The 15,057-nt window shown below is 38.8% G+C and overlaps 1 protein-coding gene across 1 annotated transcript in view; it reads right to left on the reverse strand.

Annotated features, from left to right (window-relative positions):
* Hsd17b12 (hydroxysteroid 17-beta dehydrogenase 12) overlaps positions 1–15,057 on the reverse strand; it is a 127,052-nt gene that overhangs the window by 72,996 nt on the left and 38,999 nt on the right. The window contains exons 2-3 of the mRNA XM_029468199.1: positions 11,233–11,279; positions 8,855–8,930 (exon numbers count right to left, since the gene is read on the reverse strand). Of these exons, the coding sequence (XP_029324059.1) occupies positions 8,855–8,930; positions 11,233–11,279 (123 nt within the window). The remainder of the gene's footprint in view (positions 1–8,854; positions 8,931–11,232; positions 11,280–15,057) is intronic.

Raw genomic sequence — 15,057 nt, forward strand, 5'->3', positions numbered from 1 at the left:
TATCATCCTAATGTAGACAAGTCGGGAAGAATATGTTTAGATATTTTGAAAGATAAGTGGTCCCCAGCACTGCAGATCCGCACAGTTCTGCTATCAATCCAGGCTTTGTTAAGTGCTCCTAATCCAGATGATCCATTAGCAAATGATAGAGCTGAGCAATGGAAGACCAACGAAGCCCAAGCCATAGAAACAGTGAGAGCATGGACTAGGCTCTATGCCATGAACAATATTTAAGGCGATCAGATCATCAAGTGTACACCACTTCTCCTGTTCTGCCAAGACTTCTTCCTNTTTTTGTTTGCATTTAATGGACACAGTCTTAGAAACATTACAGAATAAAAGCCCAGGCATCTTCATCTTTGGTGATTACATGCACATTAGCAAATCTGTCTTGTCCTGATTCACTGTTGTAAAGCATGAGCAGAGGCTAGAAGTACCATCCGGGTTGATGAGAGATGCTGAGAAGCAGGACTCTCTGCTTTGACTCCTTCCCCATCATGGTTAAAGAACAAGGCACCGTGAATGAAGGTAGTTGTCAGGCTTAGCTGCCAGGGGTATGGGTGTTATTTTATTTTTTAGGGGGAAAGTAGTTTAATTTTATGGCCTCCTTTCCCCTCCCCCCTCTTAAAGGATCTAATTGCAGTGGTTAAATGCAGCTAACCTTTTTTTTAAAATATGCTCTCTAGCCAAGTCTAACTTTAGACGCTGTAGATGGACAAGCTTGATTGTCTGAACCAAAATGGGAACATTAAATAAACATCACAGCCCTCACTAATAACATTGTGACTTTGCTGTCAAGTGTAGATTCTCCATCCCCTACCCCCACCCCCACCCCCACCCCGAAGACGAAGAAAAAGCTTGTGACCATTTTGTATGGCTTGTCTGGAAACTTCTGTAAATCTTATGTTTTAGTAAAATATTTTTTGTTATTCTAAAAAAAAAAAAAAATTGTTTCGGAAGAAATCTACTAACAACAGTTGTTTCTTGTAGCTGTGCTTTCTTTTAATTCCATCGCTTCACTCTTAACTAGGCCTGAAGCCATTTCTTGTCTTGGCCACCTATGACTTACATTTTGATATAACTAGTTTCCTGGCAACTGTTTTTTTAAAAATATTTTTTAAGTTTTTATTTGTTTGTTTATGTATTTACTTATATGAGTACACTACAGCTGTCTTCAGACACATCAGAAGATGGCATTGGATCCCATTACAGATGGTGGTGACCTGCCATGTGGTTGCTGGGAATTGAACTCAGGACCTTTGGAAGAGCAGTCAGTGCTCTTAACCACTGAGCCCCAATTCTTTATGTTTTTAAAATGTCCTCACAAATCTGAGCCTCAAGCTAAGAATAAAATTATTGTTAGGATATATTTTAGACCAAGAAATATGGCTCTTCCTAGACGGGCATCAGGCAGCACCACTGAGCAGGATACCCACATATGCAGTGCATTCTCCATACTTCTCTTTGGCTCGGCTCTGCTGGGAGCTGCTCAATGAAAAGTCAATGAAAGATGGTCAACATCCTAGTCAATTACATGTAGGCAAGGTGTAACTAATAATTAATACAATTTGACATGTCACACTTCGTAAGATGGATAAAACGTACCTGTGGTCCTGTCCCTATATATAGTACACTCTTGTTATACAGCAACAATTTTAAAACATACTTTATAGAAGTCTAAAGAGTTTTCAGTACCATTGGTATCCATTGAAGGCTCGTGCCCTTAGGATAACCACTGACTAAATCATACTAATTTGTTCTGCATTATATTCCACCCTGACTGTGCTAATTACAATAATAAAACTTGAACGTTAAGTGGTTCCTACTTCCCCTAAGCCCATGCTAGAGGTTAAAAAAAAAAAAACCTGAGTTCCAGGAATAAACATGAGAAATAGTTCAGTGGATAGAAACCCTTAACTATTATTTCCAAGGTCCACAATTCCATTCTCAGCATCCATGTTAGGCTGCTTACAACTACCTGTAAACTCCAGCTCCAGGGAACCCAATACCTCTTCTGCACCACCACCACCCACAAACACAGACATACATACACATGGCATATATTTAAGACTAGTACTAGTAAAAGATGAATCAGTACTCTAAGCCAGGCTTGACGCTGCAGGGAATGAACTCCTAGATCAGATTTTCTACCCAGTGTAACACAAAGTTGGCACCAAGAAGAGAACACCAGATAGACAACACCAAGACACTGAATCAATATTTAAAAGACTATATTCCAAAGTCAGACACTTTGCAAGACCAAATGGACCTAATGAGCAAATTTTACTTTTGTTTCTTAATTTTTCATTAACTCTCACAGAATAACAGCTAGTTATATTTGAGCAAGCTGAACTAAATTCTGTGAGTGTTGGGTTCCTCTAGATTCCTTCTAATTCCACACAAATACTCTTTGAGAAACTGTAGTATAGCTCCCAAGCAGCAGCAGGCTGTAATCTCAAGCTCAGATGGTACTTTCTGCAGCTCTCCACACTATATGGAAGTTACTCACTCAGCATCAAGTGGAATCTAGTGAGACAGGGAGGGAGGAAGCAAGAAACAGAAGGGTAGGGAATACAGCTGCAGGGTTGGCAGGGTACAGCAGTGTACACTCAACACAAATGTATAAAACCTTGAAAATAAATGAATTTAGATTTCATAAAGAAAAACTGTGGCATAGCTCAGCAGTAAAGCATCTTTTACTTGTGAATGAGACTTACTGGAGTTGACCCCTACCCCCACCCCAGCAATGAGGAGAGGGGTAGAGTGTCTCATGACTGTTTGATGAACAGAATATAACTATATGCATTTTGTGACTAGGTCATAAAAAGACAGGTATTATCTATCTGGTCCTCCTGAAGCATGCACTATATAAGAAATCCAATTACCCAGCTGACCATGCTGCATGCACTCTAGACAACAGTCAAGCCTTCCAACAACATCCTGCCATGGCATCAGATATGTGAAGGACATTATCATTTGCATACTAGACCACCATGCACCAGCTGCACAGTACTGAGCACCAGGAACAAGAGAATCACCCACCTTAATGCTGGCAAAATCCTAAGTAGCAGGACTCAACCAACACCTGAACAGAGCCTGATTTACTATAGTTAAACTTAAGGTGTTTTGTTATACTCAGTAGTGATACTGAGACATAAAATAGTAAACCAGTGTGTGGGTATAAAGAAGATCGGATTGTGTAGAAAATAATATATCCACTGGCTTGGTCTGCAAAACCAAGGAGAACAACAGCCAAATATGACATAATATATCTCTATTGAGTCACTTGACTGAACATGGCAACATATTTATTTGCATTGGCTAGTAGGAATCTATCTTCCAGAACATAATTAGCTAGAAAAATGTATAACCAGGATCATGCCAGAAACATTCATTTAGTGTCAAATCTCTATTTGGTACAAGTCCACTGGTAAAGAAAAAGGATTTCAGTCCCATATGTGGATCTCATGCTAAGAGAAGTGTAAAGAATCAGTCTTGAAGGGAGCATGGAACTCCACTTTCTGGAAAGCCAGAAAACTGACACATTAGGAGATTTAAGAAGTAAGGTACCACCACAGCTTTAAGTACACTGACAAAACAAGTGGAGTCCAAATGGATGAGTCTGATTCGTAGCTTTGAGTTGTATATTCCTGGCATTGCAGAGGTGATTTGAGGACAGCTCTCAGGCATGTGTGTTTCCTCGCACCGTGGGCTTCTAGTTACACTAAACATAAACTATGAAGGGCTTTATGTGCTCACTGCTGCCTCTTGTTGCCCTTATGTAAACAAAACAGGCAAAATGTAATAGGACATGAAATTAATGAACCTGTTGCTACATCAAAGAATTCTGGAACTGTGCTGAGATGACAGGTAAGGGCACTGCTGTCGGCACTAATGGCCCGGGTTTGAGCTCCAGAACAAACATGGTTGGGGAGAGCATCAACTCCCACAGGCTGTCCTCTTATTTTCTCACATGCACACACCAAATTAAATAATTAATGTAAGAGAAATATTTTTTAAAACAAATATAATTTAGAGCTTTCAAGATAGCTTGTCACACAGAGAAGTGTACCACCAAGCTTGATGACAGGAGCCCACACAGTGGTGGGTGAGAACTGACTTCCTGCAGGTTCTCCTTACACCTTCATACATTTACAATGATAGCACATGTACACACACACACAAATGTGTTTTTAAAACTGTTAAACTTTTTTGTCAAATCTACATCTTAGTTGCACTGATATAATGACAAATAAGGACTAAAAAGGGGAAATTAACACTTAATCTTATTCCTGTGTTGACTAGAAAAGGTTTGCAGTGGAGAGATGAAGTCATGGAATCAGAACCATCCTAAAGCTTCAACTAGGAGATAAATTACAAAACAACAACAAAATCGCCTTTGTTTGTGTTTCATCAAAGCTGATTAAAGTGCATCCAATCAGAAGAACTGACTGCCACAGAATCATCGGAGCTGTAAATGCCACTAGCTCCAACTGCTGAGCTCAGGCACTCTGTCATTGGTCTCTGTGATGCGCTTTATTGTAAATACAAACCTAGCTCAGCATCAAAACATTGCTAGGACTTTTTCTTTGACAAATTCAAACTAGAGAAAATGGCTAACAAATAAATAATCCTGGCTCGAAATGATAATGAAATAAGAATATTACACAATCACGGCTCTGAAATAGGTCCGTTTCCTGGAGATATCTGTAGTCCTTTTCAACTAAGCCATTACAACTGCTGAAAAACTGCCTTCACATCCACAAAAAACTGCTTCTGAGGGTAACACACCAAGTCTGTGTGGTAATGGAGGATAGACAGAGAGAAGCAAGAAGAGCACCCCCCCTTCTCTCCTGAGGCAAGTCTCACTGGACTGAGTGTACATGCCTTGTTTAACTTGAGTGACTGATAAGAGAATCAGCAACAGGAGAGAGCTGCTGTGTCCTCTGAACATAGAGCAGAGCTCCTCAGTGGGAACAAAGAAGCTAGGACTACTGAAAAGATGACTGAGGGGACAAGGCGCTGCCATATTTGCATTGGGTAGAGATGCAATGCACAAGCCCTGTGGCACGCTACAGCGTTTTCCTGGTGCACTGTAACACTTACAGGAGGAAACAATAAGGTGAGCCAATGAACTTTCAAGTCACAATTTTCAAAAGTTTCTATGCTGGAAAGGCTTTTGTGTCTTATTGCTACAACGCTCATCTGTTAACAAGCGACTTAAATGTTCCAGTTGAAGGATTACAATATAAGATGAATATGTCTCATGTGTGAAAGGAATGTACGAGTGAAAGCTAGGTTCTTAGAATGGAGAATCTCAGGAACCTGAGATTCTCAAAGCTAGTTATCTGATCCCTACCCCAACCCATGACAGTGCTGACACAATGGCCTCTTCAGGCCTCTGAGATTGGGCTTCCCTGTTTGAAGGTATTATCCACACAGTAATGGCATGGGTGGTTTTCTTATGAGAGAATTCTTCTCAAGATTCAACTCAGCCATCTCTCAACTCCATAACTAAATTGGCTAGGTTGCAGCATTCCTGGGGGGGGGGGGGTCGCATTCTTAAGTTTGAGGCATAGGCTAATAATTTATACACAAAAGAAAACTTTATTCCTTTGTATAAGTAGAACAAGAAATATGTATGAAATGGATTCTTAATGTTACACTAGGAAAATCAGAATGAGCCAACATTCTTTGTATGACTCACTTAGGAGAGAACTAGGATTTGATGGTTAGCTCATATACATGGAAGGGTCTTGTTATCCCTGTGGGCAGACTGAAACATGGGTGCTATGAAAGCTGCATTTAATGGTGTAAGATAGAGGCATGAACCAGAAGCCTCAAGAAAATCAGAATGATGAAGTTGACTTACTATGTGCACCTTATGCATATACAATCCTGCTATCAATATATCCCCAGGAGGGCCCAGGGGATGCCTCCATCACCAAGGCATCGCTGTCATTTACTGAGTGTTAGTATAGGGCATCAGGTATCCTGACAGTCACAAACTCACCATACAAAGTAACATTTCTGGCCTTTTCTTACTAGCCCTTTGCTTTCTCTGTGGCACTTAGTACAGGTTGCTTACTTATCCGTTTGGTGTTTATTTATTTAGGGTTTTTTTGTTGTTGTTATGGTTGTTGTTGTTGTTGTTGTTAAATCATTTGTTTGCAATGCCTCTTTCACGAGAACACACACATCAATGTGTCTCAACTGCTTACCACAGGCATTCAATAAGAGAGCTTCAAAGTATTACCAAAGAGACACAGTTTGTCTGTCACTGTCAATACATGGTCCTGGTCCCTCTATCCTTCTGGAACTAACACACTCATAAAAATATCATCCTCTCAAATAGAAGATTCACATGCATAGGGCTAGGAGTGTAGCTCAGTCGGAAGAGTATTTGCCTAGCATGTACTTGGGCCTGGGTTCAGTTCCTAGAACCACTTTCACTGGGTGTGAGACCAACAGTAATCCTAGCATTCAGGAGATGGTGACAGGAGGAACACCCTTAACTATCCTGGGAGCACTAGGCCAGCTTAAAATATATGAAGCATTATCTTAAAAAAGTATTTCTAAATTCCCTGCAATGTATATATATTTTATCAGCTTATGGTGTGGTGCTATAACTTTTATTTTAATAAAGGTCAATTCAATGAATGTCTTTTTTCCATGAAAATACTTGAACAGAATCACATTTGGCCCAAAATTCATGTCACCTCAAATTCTAAGTTAACCAAATTTTCAAATATCATCAACTCGTATCTCCGGATTCACTCAAACTCTACATGGCTGGCATACTTCCTAAGACTGCCTTAAGGTAGCTTTCCTTGCTTTCAAGGAAAAGGAATTCACTCCTATCAACATTTCAAAATTATATTTAACCAACGCTTCTATTTTCTGACTATGAACCTTTATTTGTAACAGCCAGCAGGTGCTTTCATTAAAACTACATTTCTATACATCCCACTCTTCTGAAAGTGATTAATACATAAGTAAGTACTCAAGAATGAGGCAGGACCAAGACCCAAGCACTAGGTTACAGCCTCCCCTCACTGTGGCCACCTCAGGCTCATTGGTGTCATGTCTCCATTCAAATTCATATATCAGCAAAACTGCAAATCAGTCCATGTTTTGATCCTTTGGAACTGCATTTACATAGCTGAAATCTTAAACATGAAAATGGCAAAAGATCTAGTGAATTCTATACATTAAATGTTCAATTTGTAAAGATTTGTACTCACAGTAAGGTTCAAAAATGATTTTTTTTTTTTGAATTCTACATGCTTAATATCAAGAGCTTCTAACTAAACTGGCTGTGGGGCTGGTGAAAAACTAGTGAAAGTGCATAACCTTACTGTGGCCCAGTGTTCATCCTCTGCACCAAAACCCAACCAGACTTGTTTTCCCACCTAAAGACAAAATCTAATGTACAATCTGCTCAGCAAAACTACCGAGACTGCGGTCACCGGAGAGGACACGTGTGCAGGCATCAACAGTAAAGCACCGTGCAATGCTGAACGTGGGAGACGGGCGTTAATAGTAACCCTCTCTCATCCAAATGGACCTCTGGCAGAGCAGTTGGTGCTTTTAACCGCTGAGCCATCTGTCCAGCCCCTTAAATTTGTAATATAAAATAAAATAAAATAAAAAACAAAACAATTGAGACAGCTTCATTGTGTTCAGCCTTGAACTTGTTACATAGCATATTGGCTTTGAACTTCCAACCCTATGTCAGTATCCTGAATACTAAGATTATGATTTTTTTTTATTTAGATATTTTTATAACTCTTAGAAAAAAATTCATGGGATTATTTTAGAACTATTGTGATTTGATTAAGATGCTTTTTAATGACATTCAGTTCAAATATGAGTTAAATTGGCTCTCTTAGTGTGATTTACTCAAATAAATTATTTTTTTAAATATCCTGAAATATTTTGAATTTCAGTTTCCAGATTCCTGATGATAAGATCCACTGGGTCAGGAACCAGCCCCTGTGACAGGAAAACTTTGGAAATCTTTCCTGTTAGTTAGCTCTCCTCAGTTCTGTGCCTGCATTCTGACATGGCAGCCGACTGCTGTTGCTCAGACTTAACCTTAATGAGCAGAGAGAAAGTCACTGCTGTTCATTTCCTTGGTGTAAACTAGTGTGCTGTCTGTCATCAGCACACTTCTTGGTGTGATGTTTGATGTCTGTATGGCTTACTGGCTAAGAGTAGTGTGTGTCTCTGAATTTCTGCTGGGTTCATAGTTTGTAACGATGAGGTATTATGAAACAGAGGGTCATTTCTTTAAAACCTATTGCTGACTCAGAAAAATGAGTTCTTTCAAAAGTTACTTTCCAGTTGTCATAATTAAGATTACATATAAAATACTGAAATTTGGTTTCCTGTTGTGTCATACCATGCTGTGGTTTTCATTGTTGTTGTTGTTTTTTTTTTTAATTAATCATTTATTCGTTTACATTTCAAGTGATATCCCCTTTCCTAGTTACCCTTCCACACCCCCCATCCCATTCCCCCTTGTTTTTGGTGCCTTTAAAGAACTGAAACTGAATCTAGAAATGGCATCTGGGTAAGGAATTCAAGATCCACTCTCAAGACAAGGCCTGGACCCTCCAAAGAGGAGGAATGACTGAGTTGCATTTGTAGTTGGTTTAAGTTTAGTTGTTACAATGCCTTTTTCTGACTGTGATTCATACTTCAATGACTTCTGTTTCTCAGATGTGCCATTAGCAGTATGAAAGGTAGTTTCAGCATTTACTTAACATCAAAGGAATGTGCCATGGCACTGCTTAAAACATGACTTAGAGTAGTTATTTTGGTGATATAGGTTTAAAATGTACAAACTTACTGATGTTGTTGGAAACCTGATTCAGTTTATCCTGGGACCGGCTGATCAGGACAATCTTCATTCCACGATTTGCTAACTGCAAACAATGAGAGACCTGAATTACACCTCTCAAGTTTATTCTAAAACATAAATTAGATGAACTCCCATTTTAAGAAAAACCTCACTAGGTGATAAATCAAACACACACACACACACACACACACACACACACACACACACGAATGATCTAAAATGAACAGTTTTCAAGAGATTGCCCAGAACCTTAAGTGTCTAACCAAGCATTTAAATCTCAAACCACTTTGGAAGGATGGTGGCTTCTAATTTTTATATTAGGCCTATCTACATGGTATAGACTTTTTTATATTGTTATACATCTAATAATTCTGTCATTTCAAGTTTAGGATTTAAAAAGTTGTCATAGGCTAGATACACAGAACAAATATCAGTGGGCCAAAAAAAGAAAACTACAGTTAAAACGTTAGCAGTTCCTACATCACTCTTAAAAATTTGCATTTGGGACTTGTGGTTAATCTTCACTATTGACTGGAAAACACACTTGCAGGTGTGTCTATGAGAATGACTCTAGAAAAGTTTAACTAAGGAGAGAAGACCCACACTAAACATGAGCTTCATCCCATGGGCTCCTGGGATCACTGTTAAAAAGCTGAGCATAAGACTGGAAGTCAAACTAAGCCTGCCTTGGGTTGCTTCTGTCACAGTAGCAACACAGGCATTAAAATTAAAGAGCAACCAAACTAAAGTACATTAACCATTGTTAATGAATAAATTAATAAAGAATTTCTTGAAGCGACTATTCTACATACATATACACACACAATACTATGTAATGTTGCAGTGACAAACATTCACAGCAATGTGTTCTTGTCATAGACACACAAATAAAGAGGTAGAGAAAAACATTAATAGGCTTAACACTTTGTACTGAACGAACAGACAATTTACAAATGAGCAACACCCTGGATGATGTGAAGTATAAGTGATTCAGTAAACTAATTCCCAGTTATAAATCCTAAAGTCAGCTTTTATTAAGTAACAAGTAATATTGCAAATGAGGCTGTGGAAGATCATTTTTTATAAAAATAACAAGGCCTGGTAATTTGCTAAATTAATCTGCTATAAAAACACTAAAGAATCCATTAGCCTATATTGATACTTTAAGAAAAAAAGAGAAACACATTAACAAAGGAGGAAGGCCAGGAAAAGCTCTTATTTATAGAAAAGACCAACCAAGCATGGTAGTTCAAGACTATAATTCTAGAGGACAGACTGCCATGAGCTTGAGGTGAGCCTGAGCTACATACATAATGTGTTAGATATAGTCTAGCTTAGGCTACAGAGGAAGAGATAAATTAGAAAAACACTACTTAAATTATGGTACAGTAATTCAGCAAAATCGTCAATGGGTGTAAAAAAAAACATTAGACTAAAATTTAGCTAGAAAATGGGGTATATATAGTCCCAAAATATGCTACATACCCCTATTACTTTTATAATGAAGAACATTGTTAAACAACATATTAATAAATTGTTTGCCTTTACATCATTAGTAATGGAGCACATGGTGACTACTGCCTCTTGATAGGATGAGGTCAAGAGGATTAATATCACTTTTATTACCATTTCTGTTAAAAATGTTTACGCTGACTCTAATCTTGAGACAAATTCAATTTTGTCTGCAAAACAACTGACTTGCATTTCTCAGAGTGCCACTTTTGTAAGGAGCTGAAAGAGTAGATGCCACTAGTAAAGCTCCTTCCTCCCTGGCACAATGACTGAGGCCAGCAGGGTGGCTCAGTGAGTAAAGGTCCCCAGGACCCACATGTTGTAATGAAAGAATTGACTCTCCCCACAAGCTGTCCTCTGATCTTCACATGCATGTTATGGTATGCATGCACCTACAAACACACATACACAAATAAATGTGGACTAGAGAGATGGCTCAGCAGTTAAGAGCCTCTGTTCTTGCAGAGGACCCAAATTCAGTTCCCAGCAACCAAGTCAGGCTACTCACAACTCCCTGTAACTCCGGCTTCAAGGGATTCAATACCCTCTTCTGGTTTCCTGTGTGGTGCAAACACTCTCTCTCCTCTCTCCCACTCTCTCTCTCTCTCTCTCTCTCTCTCTCTCTCTTTCTAAGTCTTTAAAAACATACATATACATAGGAGGCAAAAGATCTCTGTTGAGTTTAAAGCCAGCCTGGTCCACCTATAGTTCTAGGCTAGCCAGGGCTACATAGTGAGACCCTGTCTAAAGTAAATGAATAAAACAAAATAAATGTAATAAAATTTTAATCAAAACTATTGAAACAGATTATTCTATTTTTCTTATTTTTAAAACAAATTCTGAAAATCACCTACCTCTTCTGCATATGCTTTTCCAATTCCATCAGTGCCACCTGTAACAACTGAGATACAAGAGAAATAGTTTAGTTTAAGAAGTATACGTCCAGTTAGAGCCCACCAATGACACCCAAGAACACCAGTACAATATTTGATATGAAAGAGCAATATCCAGGGCTGGGTGTGCAGCTTAGTGATAGGACACTAAACTTCCCATGCATGAGGCCCCAGGCTCAACTCCCAGTGAAATAAATACATACATAAATAAGCAACACCAGTATTCTAGTTCAGAACTACCTACCTAATACAATAACTCAAATTGAAAAGAATGAAATACCAAGTGTTGGCGAAGATATAAGGAAACTGAAGCTCACAAGAGCTTCATACCATGCCAGTAGTATCAGACTGACACAATCATTCTGGAAAAACTATTTGTCAATATATTTAGAGATGTTTGCCTTACGAGCCAGCAATCTTCAAGAGAAGAGTGCCTAAGTAAGAGCTACCAAAACGATGTCAGTGGTAGCTTTGTGGTTTTGCTATATGCTAGTAAAGCCTAAATATTCATCTATAGAAGACTAAGTAAACTAATGTATAGACATACAATGTATAATTAACAGTATTTAAATGAACTGTGATATATATAATACTAAATATGACATTATGGTAAGTGAAAAAAAGATATTTGTTTCTTAGTGCCACTCAAAGAAATGTACATTTATGGAACACCTGTTCAGCCACCATCTTTCCAGAGTTTTAAAAATTTTTTGGAAAGTAAATAATAAAATAAAATAAAAAATACGGGGAACAAATCTTTATGTACCTATCTATGGTGAAGCAATGATCAACTTCAGATTAATCTTACTCGATCTATACAACCACACCCCCTCGTCTCAGATTTTAGGTTTTATTTTTTAAAATGTATTTGTGTGGCTATGTGGTGGAGTGAAGTTTTTGTACACTGTTTGAAGATGTGTCTTTGTCTTTCCTTGTCTGCCTAAGGCACCTTCTGATTGGTTAAAATAAATAGTCTATATGCTATAGCGAAAGGCAAAACAGTAAGGTGGGACTTCTGGACATAGAGAGGAACTTTGGGAAAGAGTGAGACGCCAAAGATTTGCCACTGAGACAAACACTGAGGAAGTCAGATGAATGAAACTGAGGAGAGGTCACCAGCCACATGGCAGAACTTAGATGAGTATAAAGGGGACACAGCCTCCCAGAGCATACATGGCTTTCCCAACTAGGACTTCCACTCAAGTTCAGGTTTTACTATAAATACACAGGAGGGAACCCAATCTTTAACTCTCCTCCCCAAACTAGAGATTGGCAGGTTGGGCCATTACCACTAGGCTCAGATCTTCAACCTCTAATGACAGTCTTTCTGGCATGAACAGTATAGTTCATTAGCCTCAACTACCAAAGACTCACCTGGAATAACAAAAGGACTCAGGAGTAGGCTCACACATAGCCTCTCCTCCATCCCCTCGTTCTCCCACCCTCTCTCTCCCTCCCTCTCCTTCTCTACCACCCCCCTCCCTGGAAACAAAACCAAACAAAGTCTTTGTTGCACAATTATTATAGTTAAATATCCATATAGAACCAAACTCTAGACTATAATTATATTTTACTTCCCAGCCAACTTTCTATCTTTCCTGAATACAAATTTGTCCCTTCCCCTTTGTATGGCTTTTTAAATCCTCTTAGATTCCTAGAAGTCCCTCACTTTTACTGTTGCCTGCTTCTTTACAACAGGGTCTCATGTAACCGCAACTGGCCTCCCCCCATATGGGAGGACCTTCTTTCTCATCCTTGAGTCTATACATACATTATAGATAAATACATCCCTGTTTTAACAACATCTTGATACAATTCTCCACACAATGGACTCCATTTCAGCTCTTAGGAATGGCTTCCCAGAGCTCTCCTCTCTGCCTGCACTCTATAAATGACTTACTTGGGATACCATCTTGCCTACCTCCCTCCCTCCTGTGCTGAAGCTCAGGTTTTTAGACCACGCTTTCCTGACTCAGTCTGATAGTAGATTTGACAGTAGCTTCCCAAGGAAAAAACACATGGAGTCACTTTGATAAACATTTTAAAGATTTTTAAAATAAATTTTTCTATTTTTCAGATAGCTTTAGATGCACATTTTTAAAAAGTGAACTAGTACAAAGATTTGGAACCTCTATCCTTGGTCCCAGTTCTCCTGTTAACATCCTACATGATTATGTTACACTTGCCACAATCCACAAACCAACAACATGGCACCTACACTCCATACTTTAGTCAAACGTCCTTGCTTGTCACAGAATGTCTATTTTCTGTCTTAGTATACCATCCAGAATAAGATTACAGTTCCTTAGCATGTTCCTTATGTTATGATGAAAATCAATGGTTTTACTTATCTTTCATTAATTAAAAAAATTGTGTGTGTGTGTGACAAAGAAATTGAAAGTGGTGAGCCTCTTTTATGCACCTCAGCTCTGCAATAATTAGTGTTATACACAATGGTCAGACAATTGGGGGGTTCTGTTTTTCAGGACATAAACTCAGTAATATACTTTTCATAATATACAACACAAACAAGTAATTCTTAGTCAATCAAAGAAAAAAATCATCTGATGAATGTAGGGGAAAATGAAGACATGATTTGAAGAAGGGTGACAATGTCCTGTTTTGCTTTAAAGCTACAACCTCATAATGAGTGAGTTTTAAGTTGTATTTTTATATAAAATAACACTGTGGTTCTTACTAAGATCTGATATACTCACTGTCAAGACAGTTAAACTCCATTGTTAAATTTAGGAAGCTAACCAAATCATCACTTTAAATCAAGAGTCAGCTGGCAGCAGCTTCTACAGAATTAGAGAAAGGTTTTTCTTTTTAATTCTTTTTACTGTTAAATTTTTCAGTCATGTGCAGGCATTACCTTTCCAAAAAGCAAGGCTCTTTACTAATATGCATATAAAGTTAGCAAAACTATCATTCATCTCTCACAGGATCTCCTAAAACAACTTCTAGTGCATCTGCATCTCTTTTTTTCTTATTCCTCCCTTATTCACTCTTCTGGGCTCAAGTGATCATTCCACAGTACAAATCCAAATGTCACTTTCCTGCCTAAAACCTGTCAGTCATGTCTGTCTGTCCCCACAGTCAAACTGGCAAGCCAGAGACTTCAAAAGGAGATGATTAGTAACGTTTTAAGGATGAATGAGTGAATGAATGAATGAATGAACTCCCCTTACCCTTATCCTTTACAAAGTCCTTGGCATGTTTACTTTAACCTCACACCAATCATGCTGGAATGTGTCCACTTCCTGCAAGGTAACACTCTCTTCACAAACACAATCCTCTTTATTCTCAATCTATATTATGCTATGGTTTAAATTTGTTCTTTGTAAAATTGAGGTGTTGAAATTGAATGACCAATATGATAGCAGGCCAACATGGGGCCTTTAAGAAGTGTTTATGCCATGAGGACAATACCTTTTTGCATGGAATTCATCAGGGCTTCACAGAAGCCTGCAGCCATAATTAAGCCTCTCTGCCCTGTGCCCTTGCCATACAAAGAACTGTATTCCAGAGGTACAGCAAGTCATTGGACTGGAGAACACTTTCATAGTACAAGCAAGCTTGTTGGCACCTTGATCTTGTGTGGAGCGCCGCTATCTCGTAAACATCCTGTGCTGAGTCATTTCCTCAGTACTATCTCGTAAACATCCTGTGCTGGAAATCCCCGCCCCGGGCAGCTCCGCCTCAGGGATGGGGCAATCAGTGTTGAGCCAATCATGGCTTGCCACGTCCGAGGCAGGGAGAATTTCTTATAAAAGGGAGGGGCTC

The sequence above is a fragment of the Mus caroli genome, chromosome 2, assembly GCF_900094665.2.
Source record: "Mus caroli chromosome 2, CAROLI_EIJ_v1.1, whole genome shotgun sequence".
NCBI classification, from domain to species: domain Eukaryota; kingdom Metazoa; phylum Chordata; class Mammalia; order Rodentia; family Muridae; genus Mus; species Mus caroli.